General features: G+C 44.4%; 1 protein-coding gene across 1 annotated transcript in view; it reads right to left on the minus strand.

Annotated features, from left to right (window-relative positions):
- The window catches only part of RNF207 (ring finger protein 207), a 152,829-nt gene that overhangs the window by 6,025 nt on the left and 133,226 nt on the right, over positions 1-13,578 (minus strand). The window contains exons 15-16 of the mRNA XM_073561684.1: positions 12,970-13,155; positions 6,632-6,683 (exon numbers count right to left, since the gene is read on the minus strand). Of these exons, the coding sequence (XP_073417785.1) occupies positions 6,632-6,683; positions 12,970-13,155 (238 nt within the window). The remainder of the gene's footprint in view (positions 1-6,631; positions 6,684-12,969; positions 13,156-13,578) is intronic.

Below are 13,578 nucleotides of genomic sequence, written 5' to 3' on the forward strand. Positions count from 1 at the left end.
GCTGATGATGATTACTGGCTGAGTGGAGTTAATGACTGGATATAAGGCTGCCGACGCCCTTCTGGCCTGCGGGTGATTTCTCTGTGGACTTCTAGGAAACCAGTCTGATTCCTGCTCATCTAAAGCTAAGATTTCTGCTTTGCCCTTTTGCATTAGTGTTTTGTTTTCCTTGCTTTTCTGGATTCTGCCATTCCCTGCTGGGGTGAGCTGAATCTCCTTTTGCCTGTTGCTCTGTCTTCAGAATATTCCTGAGTACTGACATAGCTTTTTTGAAGCCTAGCGTCTTCAGGGCCTTTTTTACTGTCAGTTTGTTGGCTCTTATTTTCATAGGGTTTTTCACGGATTGCAGACAGCAGCCTTCCTGTCCTTTCCTATCTAAGCTAGCGTGGGCCCCATCTTTGCTCAGTCTATCTTTCTGTTTGTGTTTTGTTCTTTCTTCTTGCTTCACCGTCATTATATGTGGGGGGCTGCCTTTTGCTTTGGGGTCTGCTCTGGGGCAGTTTAGATTTCCCTTTCTGTCTTTAGGCTATGTAGTCCTCCGGCTGTGATCGAGGGGCCTAGGGCATCGTAGGAGCCCCCCACGGCTACTGCTAGTTGTGTTGATAGGTTCAGGGGTCTGCAATCCGATAGCTGCCAACTTCTCTGGTTTTCTGGACTTAGCTTGCATTTCTATTTTTGCCTCCTACGGTGACTCAATCATAACACACTGTTAAAGAAAACCAACACACATCAGAAAACCCTAAATATAGCAGCTATAATTTAATTGGTCATTGAGTCCTCCTGGGAAAACAGTGTTTAAGCAGAATATCCATCTGGTCTCTTTTTGTAAAATGATCCGGTCCCAGTTTCCACCCCTTGGTGGTTTGCTCACCCTCTCAATCCCTACAAATTTAATGGAATTAACGTTACCTCCATGACAGGTGTCGATATGGCGTGAAATGGGGGTATCCCTCTTGTGGGAAATGTCACCAATATGTTCCCCCACCCTGCGTTTGAATTCCCTGATAGTTTTGCTCACATATTCTTTGCCACACAGGCAAGTGGCTTTGTAGATTACTCCTTTACTGCTACAATTGATGAATTCCCTGATTTGGAATTGTTGTCCTGTAACATTGCTGACAAAATTACTTCCTGGAACAATGTGGGAACAAACAACACAGTGACCACATCTAAAACAACCTTTAACATTACTGGGTAACCATGTGGTATTGGAAGGTCTTATAAAATGGCTATTGGCCAGTCGATCTTTCAATGAACGGCCTTTCTTGTACGTGATTAACCCCTTAACGACCGCCGATACGCCTTTTAACGGCGGTAATTAAGGGTACTTAAACCACAGCGCCGTTAATTCACGGCGCTGTGATTTAAGTGAATAGCGCCCCCCAGTGTCGTATTTTCTCCGGGGTCTCGGCTGCCAGGGGTAGCCGAGACCCCAGAGAACATGAATCGGTCGGTTTTTACCGACCCCCGCTTTTGCGATCGCCGTTATTAACACTATAACGGCGACCGCAAAAAAAAAAAAAAAGCCACGATTTTACATTTAATTTCTCTTTCCTCTGATGTGATCGCACATCAGAGGATAGAGAAATAGGGTCCCCGATCCCCCCGGTCCCCTCCCGGTACCTCTCCCTTGTCCTCCGTCCCCTCCCGGTGGTCCCGCGCCCGCCGGCGTCATCCGATGGGCGCCGCCATCTTGAAAATGGCGGGCGCATACGCAGTGCGCCCGCCGGGAATCTGCTGGCTCCGGCTGGCAGATTCCATTCATTATTTTGATCACTATGATAAACGATCATAGTGATCAAAATAATAAAAATAGTACATAACCCCCCCGTTTATCACCCCCTTACATAGGCACACATAATGAAATAAAAAAAATATTTTTTTTTTCCGTTTTCCATAAGGGTTAGGGTTAGGCTAGGGTTAGGGCTAGGGTTAAGGGTTAGGGTTGGGCTAGGGTTAAGGGTTAGGGTTGGACTAGGGTTAAGGGTTAGGGTTGGGCTAGGGCTAGGGTTGGGCTAGGGTTAGGGTTAGGGCGAACTAGGATTAGGGTTAGAGTTAGGATTAGGGATTAGGGTTGGGATTAGGGTTAGGGGTGTGTTGGGGTTAGGGTTGGAGCAAGAATTGAGGGGTTTCCACTATTTACCAACTTTGGGGGTCTAAAAATTGGGGTCTAAAAAATCACTTTTGTGGAAATAAAAAAGACTTTTTATTTTCACAGCTCTGCGTTTATAAACTTCTGTGACGCGCTTGGGGGTTCAAAGTGCTCACCACACATCTAGATAAGTTCCTTAGGGGGTCTAATTTCCAAAATGGGGTCACTTGTGGGGGGTTTCCACTGTTTAGGCCCATCAGGGGCTCTGCAAACGCAACATGATGCCCGCAGACCATTCCATCAAAGTCTGCATTCCAAAATGGCACTCCTTCCCTTCCGAGCTCTCCCATGCGCCCAAACAGTGGTTCCCCCCACATATGGGGTATCAGTGTACTCAGGACAAATCGCATAATAACTGTGGGGGTATGATTTCTTCTGTTACCCTTGTAAAAATAAAAATTTGGGCGCGAAAAGATCACTTTTGTGGAAAAAAATGGATTTCTTATTTTCACGGCTCTACGTTATAAACTTCTGTGAAGCACTTGAAGGTTCAAAGTGCTCACCACACATCTAGATAAGTTCCTTCATGGGTCTAGTTTCCAAAATGGAGTCACTTGTTGGGGGTTTCCACTGTTTAGGCCCATCAGGGGCTCTGCAAACGCAACATGATGCCCGCAGACCATTCCATCAAAGTCTGCATTCCAAAATGGCACTCCTTCCCTTCCGAGCTCTCCCATGCGCCCAAACAGTGGTTCCTCCCCACATATGGGGTATCAGCGTACTCAGGACAAATCGCATAATAACTGTGGGGGTATGATTTCTCCTGTTACCCTTGTAAAAAGATCATTTTTGTGGAAAAAAAAATGGATTTCTTATTTTTACGGCTCTACGTTATAAACTTCTGTGAAGCACTTGAAGGTTCAAAGTGCTCACCACACATCTAGATAAGTTCCTTAATGGGTCTAGTTTCCAAAATGGGGTCACTTGTTGGAGTTTTCCACTGTTTAGGCACATTAAGGGCTCTCCGAACGCAACATGGCATCCGATCTTAATTCCAGCCAATTCTGCGTTGAAAAAGTCAAACGGTGCTCCATCCCTTGCGAGCTCTGCCGTATGCTGAAAAAGGGGTTTACCCCCACATATGGGGTATCTGCGTATTCAGGAGAAATTGTACAACAAATTTAATTTTGTGGTTGATTTTCTCTTTTAACACTTGTGAAAATAAAAAAAATTGGTTCTGAAGTAATTTTTTTCCAAAAAAAAGTTAAATGTTAATTTTTTCCATCCACATTGCTTTCGTTCCTGTGAAGCACTTAAAGGGTTAATAAATTTCTTGAATGTGGTTTTGAGCACCTTGAGGGGTCTAGTTTTTAGAATGGTGCCACTTTTGGGTATTTTCTGTCATGTACACCCCTCAAAATGACTTTAAATATGATGTGGTCCCTAAAAAAAATGGCTTTGTAAATTTTGTTGTAAAAATGAGAAATCGCTGGTCAACTTTTAACCCTTATAACTTCCTAACAAAAAAAAATTTTGCTTCCAAAATTGTGCTGATGTAAAGTAGACATGTGGGAAATGTTATTTATTAAGAAATTTATGTGACACATCTCTCTGATTTAAGGGCATAAAAATTTAAAGTTTTAAAATTGCAAAATTTTAAATTTTTTTGCCATATTTCTGTTTTTTTCATAAGTAAACACAAGACTTATCAAAGAAATTTTACCACTAACATGAAGTGCAATATGTCACGAAAAAACAATCTCAGAATCAGCAGGATCCATTAAAGCGTTCCAGAGTTATAACCTCATAAAGGGACAGTGGTCAGAATTGTAAAAATTGGCCTGGTCATTAAGATGCAAACTGGCTCTGTCGCTAAGGGGTTAACGGTCGTACAGGAAGTTCCCTTCCAATATCCTTATCCATTAATAGGACAGGACAATGTTTGGCAAGGATGTCACGTACATCATTCGCTCCATTGTCAAAAGTGGTTTCACCCTTATTCTCCACTTTAGATTTAGGTTTAAGGAGATGTAGCCTGTTTTTGTCTTTTGCCTCCCTATATGCACGTTTCAGGACATCATGGGGGTAGCCCCTTTCCAAAAATCTGTCTCTGAGTTCTCTTGCCTGTCTCTCAAAAGACTCCTCCGTGGAACAATTTCTGCGGATCCTGAGGTACTGGCATTTAGGTACCCCACGTTTTAGATGTATCGGATGACTGCTATCCCAATTCAATAGCGAATTCGTAGCTGTGGGCTTCCTATAAGTACAAGTGGTGAGAGTACCATCATTTCTCTTTTGAATCAAAATATCCAAAAATGACAATGAGGATGGGTCAATAACAGATGTAAAGAACAGACCACAATCATTATGGTTCAAGATGTCAACAAAATCCGAAAAACTATTAACTGAGCCCCTCCACAGTACCAAGATGTCATCTATATACCGGACCCATAGCTCAATCTGTCCAGCTGTATCAAGACTACTCCTGAAGACCTGAGTCTACTCCCACCAGCCCAGGAACAAGTTAGCATACGTGGGGGCACAAGGGCTCCCCATGGCGGTGCCCCTGAGCTGGTGGTATATCTTGTGGTCAAACAGGAAAAAGTTCTTGGTGAGACAGAACCAAAGTAATTTGATAACAAATTCGCTATGGGTCCGATATTGACATCCTCTAGTATTAAGGAAGTACAACACTGCTTCCAACCCCTTGTCATGGGGTATAGAGGTGTAGAGGGCCTCGACTTCTATACTGCTCAAATTGACCTCAGGGCCCACACATAGTCCTTCTAGTCTCTGAAGGAGATCAGGAGTATCCTGTACAAAGGATTGTAGAGAGGCAACAAATGGTTTAAGGACACAATCTAAATAGATGCCAATATTGTGGCTCACACTGCCCATTCCAGACACAATGGGTCTTCCTTTTAGGGGAGAAAGACCCTTGTATAGTTTCGGCAAGCAGTAAAATGTAGCCACAACTGCATCTTTTGGCATTAGAAAGTCAAATTCACTTTTATCAATGACCCCCATAGAAAGACCTTCATCCAGGATGTCCTTAAGTTCAACCAAATATTCAGATGTAGGATTATGGGCCAAAATTTCATAACTCCCCCTGTCTCCAAGAAGTGTCTCACACATCTTAAGATAATGTGTAGACTCTAGGATAACCACATTGCTACCCTTGTCTGAGGGTTTAATGACAATGTGGTCATCCTGCTCAAGCCTATTGATAACCTTCATCTCTGCTTTAGTACAATTGTATTTTGAAAATATCTTTTTTCATGTAAGGATTTCAAGTCTTGTGTGACTAAGGGTACCGTTACACGTAGCGATGCACCAGCGATCACGACAACGATATGGATCGCTGGTGCATCGCTAAGTGGTCGCTAGTGAGCTGCCACACAGGCAGATCTCACCAGATCTCACATCGCTGGGGACGGGGATCGCTACTTACCTGTCAGACGCGGCAATCCTGACGTTCTCCCGCCCGCCTCCACGCCTCGCTCGTCAACGCCACAGGAAGCGCGACAAGAAATGGTCCAGGAGCTTCTCGCGCGACCAACGATGAGCAGCGGGGAGCCGGTCGGAGGTAAGTATCACATGCAGCGATATCGCTAGCAATATCGCTGCAACGTCACAAAATCGGTGACTTTACAGCGATATTGCTAGCAATATCGCAGTGTGTAACGGGGGCTTAAGTTTTCAAACACATCAATAGCAGAGATATTTCCAGTGGGAGGAAGCATTTTAATCCTCTTATTTTTTAAGTCCGTAAAAGGACCCTTGCCCAAATCATTAGGATTCATTTCCCCAATACTATTCAATAAGCGTACATCAGATAATAAATCAAATGGTATCACCATGTCAACACAAGTACGAGTATCCTGTTGAAGAAAAAACTTCCTCCAACGTACCTTGCGCAAAAATAGATTTAAATCCTTCACAGACCGAAATAAGTCAAAATCTGTACTGGGGACAAAGGTGAGACCATTCTTCAAGACATTGAATTCATCATGACTCAAAACCATAGAAGATAAAGGTCTCACCTTTGTCCCCAGTACAGGGTATTTTCTTTTCTTTATAGAAAATTGTTTTCATTTATTACCTTCTACAAGGCAGCTGTTCATTGGCAGATTTTGGTCCTCAAATTTCATTGTCTTGGACCAATGTTATTTTGTCCAGTCTTCTCAAACTTTGGGACTTGGAATAGTCACATGTATATACATTTTGTAGTCAGTTTTGGGACTTATGCGAACACTCTTTGTTATAGTCTGTGACAATTAGATCTATTGTGTTTTATCTTCACTACATCTTGTGGTAGCTTTTATCTCGTTACATTAAAAGTTATGTTTTATGATTTTCTCAATTGCTGATTTTCTATTATTCGTGAGTTTTGTGGTTAATTTTCCAGTGTTGCTGTTCCTTTAGTATGCACATACCCATAAGGCGTTATTCACATATGGCAGTCAGGCTGCGATTCTTCCAAAATTGCGATCTGACCACAACATGTGCATAAAAAAACAACAATTGAAGCAATCTTACCTTCATAAATTTCCTGCTCATTTACAACTCTCTGATACGTTTCCTCCCATATCTGGAATAAAAAAAAATCCAGAAATCTATATATATAAAACTGAGTGAATGTATGTATGTGTGTGTGTGTATCAAGCCCTGCCCACGCCATATAGCCAAACTCACTCCACACGCAAGCCCCCGTATAATAAATATCTAATACACATATACACATATATACATACTAGCTGAAGAGCCCGGCGTTGCTCGAGTATAGTAAGTAACTGTGATTAGTTATAGCAAATTATAATGATTATCCTCCACCCCTTAGTCCAGTGCCCTTATACCCATCATACATATTCTCCATCCCATAGTCCCATGCCCATATACCCATCATACATATTCTCCATCCCATAGTCCCATGCCCATATACCCATCATACATATCCTCCATCCCATAGTCCCATGCCCATATACCCATAACACATCCTCCATCCCATAGTCCCGTGCCCATATACCCATGAGACATCCTCTATCCATTAGTCCAGTGACCATGTACCATCACACATCTATCCCATAGTCCCGTGCCCATATACCCATCACACATCATCTATTCCATAGTCCGGGGCCCATATACCCATCATACATATCATATATCCCATAGTCCCGTGTCCATAGACCCATTGTATATATCCTCCATCCCATAGTCTCGTGCCCACATACCCATCACACATCTTCCATTCCATAGTCCCGAGCTGGGTGGCGCTGAGCAGGGAGTTCCTGGAGATGTGCTGTTATGTAACCTAGCAGTATGGCTCTGTGTAAGGATTCTGATGATGCGATTTTTTTACGCCGGTAACAATAGAGCCTGGCAGTAATAGAGGAGGGGTTGATTCATTTCTGTCATATGCTCTCTGCTCCTTTCTGTGGGGCAGACAATGGCTGGGAGCTTGTGTTCCCAGGGATGCTAGATTTCTCCCACCCGGTCAGTGTCTGCTGAGGTGTTGTGGAGCGGGAAAATTGTTGCTCATAGCAACCAATCACAGCTCAGCTTTCATCTTTTAAACAGCTCTGGTGAAATTAAAGATGCTTAGTGATTGGTTGCTATGGGCAACACAGGCTGTGTAATCTGTTGTGGTCAAGCAGATGTGCCTGTGAAATATATACTAGATATTATATATATATTAGATTAGATATTTATTATATATAAAAATGAGTGTATGTGTGTGTGTGTATCGACGATGATGTCATAAAGGTTGATGGGTATATGGGCATGGGACTATGGGATGGAGGATATGTATGATGGGTATATGGGTACGGGACTATGGGATGGAGGTTGTGTGATGGGTATATGGGCACTGGACTATGGGATGGAGGATATGTATGATGGGTATATGGACATGGGACTATGGGATGGAGGATATGTATGATGGGTATATGGGCACGGGACTATGGGATGGAGGATATGTATGATGGGTATATGGGCACGGGACTATGGGATGGCGGATATGTATGATGGGTATATTGGCACGGGCCTATGGGATCGTAGATATGTATGATGGGTATATTGGCACTGGACTATGGGATGGAGAATATGTATGATGGGTATATGGGCATGGGACTATGAGATGAAGGATGTGTGATGGGTATATTGGCACTGGACTATGGGATGGAGGATAATCATTATAATTTGTTATAACTAACCACAGTTAGTTACTATTCCCGAGCAAAGCTGGGCGAAATTGTTGTGAGGCGAAATTTTAACCCAGCGTGTTCCAATTCACCAAACAATTTTGCCTGTTATTCTTATCATTTCTATGGTGTTATCGTCCTTCTGTAAAGCTGGAAATAACACAATTTATTAGCGTGCCAACACAGACCACATTCTGACACAGACTGCAGGGGGAGCCCAGTATCACACAGGATAGGATTAGATACACAGCTCAGCAGTCAGTATCACACAGGAGAGGATTAGACACATGGCTCAGCAGACAGTATTACACAGGATAGGATTAGATACACAGCTCAGCACACAGTATCACACAGAATAATATTAGATACACGGCTCAGCAGACAGTATCACACAGAAAAGGATTAGATACACGGCTCAGCAGTGAGTATCACACAGGATAGGATTAGATACACGGCTCAGCAGTCAGTATCACACAGGATAGGATTAGATACACGGCTGAGCAGTCAGTAACACACATGATGGGATTAGGTACACGGCTCAGCAATCAGTATCACACAGGGTAGGGTTAGATACATGGCTCAGCAAACGGTATCACACAGGATAGGATTAGGTACACGGCTCAGCAGTCAGTATCACACAGATTAGGATTAGATACACAGCTCAGTAGTCAGTATCAAACAGGAGAGGATTAGACACACGGCTCAGCAGTCAATATCACACAGGATAGGATTAGATACACAGCTCAGCAGTCAGTATCACACAGGATAGGATTAGATACACAGCTCAGTAGTCAGTATCACACAGGATAGGAATAGATACACGGCTCAGCAGACAGTATCACACCGGATAGGATTAGATACACAGCTCAGCACACAGTATCACACAGAATAGTATAAGATACACGGCTCAGCAGACAGTATCACACAGAATAGGATTAGATACATGGCTCTGCAGTCAGTATCACACAGGATAGGATTAGATACACAGCTCAGCAGTCAGTATCACACAGGATAGGATTAGGTACACGGCTGAGCAGTCAGTAACACACATGATAGGATTAAGTACACGGCTCAGCAGTCAGTATCTCACAGGATAGGGTTAGATACACAGCTCAGCAGATGGTATCACACAGGATAGGATTAGATACACTGCTCAGCAGTCAGTATCACACAGGATAGGATTAGATCCACGGCTGAGCAGTCAGTAACACACAGCTCAGCAGAAAGTATCACACAGGAGAGGATTAGGTACACAGCTCAGCAGACATTATCACACAGGATAGGGTTAGATACACAGATACACATGGTGTTTATCAAAAGGCTCTTGAATGAGTTGAAAATAAAATCAATACTATCAATACTTGGGTAATCGTTTAATTTGTGTTGCAAATCTGTAGTGTTGAATATATGATGTGAAATGTTTTTATGTGCAATAAAATCATTATAATTTGTTATAAGTAACTTCAGTTGGTTACTATGCCAAGGCAACGCCAGGCTCTTCAGCTAGTACTATATACAGGAGGAGATGACATACAAGTATATACTATATACAGGGAAGATGACATACAGGTATATACTATATACAGGGGAGATCAGATAACATACAGGTATATGCTATATACAGGGGAGATGACATACAGGTATATACTATATACAGGAGGAGATGACATACAGGTATATGCTATATACAGGGGAGATGACATACAGGTATATACTATATACAGGAGGAGATGACATACAGGTATATACTTTATACAGGGGAGATCACATACAGGTATACACTATATACAAGGGAGATGACATACAAGTATATAATATATATAGGGGAGATGACATACAGATATTTACTATATACAGTATAGTAGGAGATGACATACTATATACAGGGGGAGAAGACACACAGGTATACACTATATACAGGTGAAATGAGATACAGGTATATACTATATACAGGAGGAGATGACATACAGTTATATACTATATACAGGAGATTACATACAGGTTTATACTATATACAGGAGGAGATTACGTACAGGTATATACTATACACAGGAGGAGATGACACACAGGTATACACTATATACAGGGGAGATGACACACAGGTATACACTATATACAGGGGAGATGACATACAGGTATACAGTATATAGAGGGGAGATGACATACAGGTATATACTATATACAGGAGGAGATGACACACAGGAGATGCTGCCAGGAAAGGGGAGTGAGGGGACCATGCATACCACAAAAGGGGGGTGAGGGGACCATGCATACCATGAAAGGGGGGGTGAGGGGACCATGCATACCATGAAAGGGGGGTGAGGGGACCATGCATACCACGAAAGGAGAGTGAGGGGACCATGCATACCAAGAATGAGGGGTGAGGGGACCATGCATACCACGAAAGAGGAGTGAGGGGACCTTGCATTCCACGAAAGGAGGGAGAGGGGACCATGCATACCACGAAAGGAGGGTGAGGGGACCATGCATACCAGGATTGGGGGGTGAGGGGTAGCATGCATACCAGGATTGGGGGGTGAGGGGACTATGCATACCAGGATTGGGGGGTGAGAAGACCATGCATACCAGGATGGGGGGGTGAGAGAACCATGCATACCAGGATAGGGGGGTGAGAGGACCATGCATACCAGGATAGGGGGGGTGAGAGGACCATGCATACCAGGATGGGGGGGTGAGAGGACCATGCATACCAGGATATGGGGGTAAGAGGACCATGCATACCAGGATACGGGAGGGAGAGGACCATGCATACCTGGATAGGGGGTGAGGGGACATGCATACAAGGATTGGGGGGTGAGAGGACCATGCATACCAGGATTGGGGGGTGAGGGGACCATGCATACCAGGATAGAGGGGTGAGGGGACCATACATACCAGGATAGGGATAAAGGGGTACCATGCATACCAGGATAAGGAATAGGGTGCCATGCTTACCAGGATTGGGGGGGTGAGGGTACCATGCATACCAGAATATGAGGGGGGCAGCACATACCAGGATGGGAGACCATATACCAATAAAAATGCTTACCACCCGGGCATAGAACGGGTTCATAGCTAGTATATTATATACAGTAGGAGATGACACACAGGTATACACTATATACAGGGGAGATGACATACAGGAGTGTGGGAGAAGTGGACCCCGTCGAGTGTCCGGGCCGGAACCAAGGGGCCCGTCATTTAGGTTCCAGGGCAGGTTGTTTCCGGGGGACAGAGTTCAGGGCCGGACCGTTGAGACTGACAGATGGGCTGGGGGAGGAGCCGACATAAAAAGGGAGGAGAACGCGAGTCACAGTGAGTCAGCAGAACGGGGAAGAAGGAGTAGGAGACCGTGGGAGTGTGTGAGAGCCAGAGCGATGTACAGAGGCCAGAGAGGATGACAGAAGCAAGAGGGACACTTACACCGGATGGCAGAGGGACGGCGCCGAGTCGGCCGTCAGAGAACCGCTGCTCTGCCTCAACCCACGGCCTGCCCACGGCCCACGCCAGCGGCCTGCCCGCGGTCGCCCGCGGCTGTTGCCGCCACACTCCAGCCCGCGCCTCACTCCAGCCCGCGGCCTACCCCACGCTGCCCGTAGCCACCCCGCTTCCGACCGCGGCTATGGCCAGTTCATTGCAGACGGCAGCCACTAGTTCCCTGCTCGAGTCCGTGGCAAGAGTCGGGCCGTTGCCCGCCGCGGACCCCTTGTTACAGCCGCTGGCTGCTTGCCTTTTCTGACCGCTTACCCCCGTCCGGGGATTGCGGCCCATCCATCCAGGAACTCTTCCGGGGCCTGTTGTGCCCCTGCTTCGCCTGAGCGTCGGAACGCTCGAAGACTGCGCCAGATCTTCAGCAGCTGGGCCCAGCGGCTGCTACGCCGAAGAACCATCACCCAGGACGCCGAGGACGTCAGGACGGATAAGTGACATTATACAGCTAAGGACCCGTAGTCGGCCATACCGCGGCCTTATAGTGACCGGCCTTTGCCGGGGTAGCCATGTTCCTGTATATCTGTGTTTGCTTGTGCTGAGTCCCTGTGAGGACAATCCCTGTTACCTGTTTGGTTGCTTAGACTAGTCACCTGATCCATACTTATAAAAAGTTATTACCAAAAGCATAAAGTCGTCTCGCGTCTCGTCACTGCATCCCGCGTGCCTGCCGGTATCACAGGTATACAGTATATAGAGGGGAGATGACATACAGGTATATACTATATACAGGAGGAGATGACATACAGGTATATACTATATACAGGAGGAGATGACACACAGGTATACACTATATACAGGAGGAGATGACATACAGCGACAATTTATGTGCAATATAATCATTATTATTTGTTATAACTAACCAAAGTTAGTCACTATGCCTGGGCAACGCCGGGCTCTTCAGCTAGTATTAAATATAATGCCGTCATGTATGACTCATATCTTGTCTGCACTACAGCACTTTAGGGCCATTTTATGGCACTGGAACCAGCCCATTTCTGTACATTGCCAGGAACGGCTTTCAGCTAACTGATGGGTTGGCTTCCATTTAAAAACAAAATGATCCTCATGTGTCTCTGACCACAACTTCATTGAAAAAAAGTTGCAAATCTGAGGTTTCATCTTACATAAGGTTTAGGTCCTAAACTTATACTCCACTATCATGAAGCAGAGGATCAGTGTACTCACCTCTTCGAACGCCGCCCTCTTAATTTCTACTGATGAGTATTCGGAGGCAATGTGGACATCCACCTGCAGAGATTTCTGGATGATATCACTCATTGTGTCAGTCTTAATAAGGGAATGGTGTTTGGTGAGATCTCGGTGAAGTTCCTGGACCTGGTCCTTTAGGTTCTGAATCTCCAGCTGGATGGTCTGGAAGCAAAATGACATGTGATGTACATTTACATATGCCCTATCATTGCACACCACAATGCGATTGTGGGGCTTTCAATTGGATATTATGGCAGCTATCATCTTGGTACTCCCATGAAGCCCAGCCTGTGTCTGTACTTCACATAGGACTTCAATATTTTCCCCATATCCTGCAATACCAAAGTGTTACATTATACAGCAATCAAAATGTTGAAACTTCTGGGGGAAAGGTATAAAATCTGATTTGAAAAATTGTAAAATATATATATATATATATATATATATATATATATATCGCTCAAAAAAATAATGAGAACACTTAAACAACACAATGTAACTCCAAGTCAATCACACTTCATGGGATATTAATTTTAATTTACAATAATCATTTTTATGCTTTATTGCTCTCAATGCATCAATGCA

Source organism: Dendrobates tinctorius, unplaced genomic scaffold, assembly GCF_039654945.1.
Source record: "Dendrobates tinctorius isolate UK_male_01 unplaced genomic scaffold, ASM3965494v1 ptg000326l, whole genome shotgun sequence".
In the NCBI taxonomy this organism is placed as follows: domain Eukaryota; kingdom Metazoa; phylum Chordata; class Amphibia; order Anura; family Dendrobatidae; genus Dendrobates; species Dendrobates tinctorius.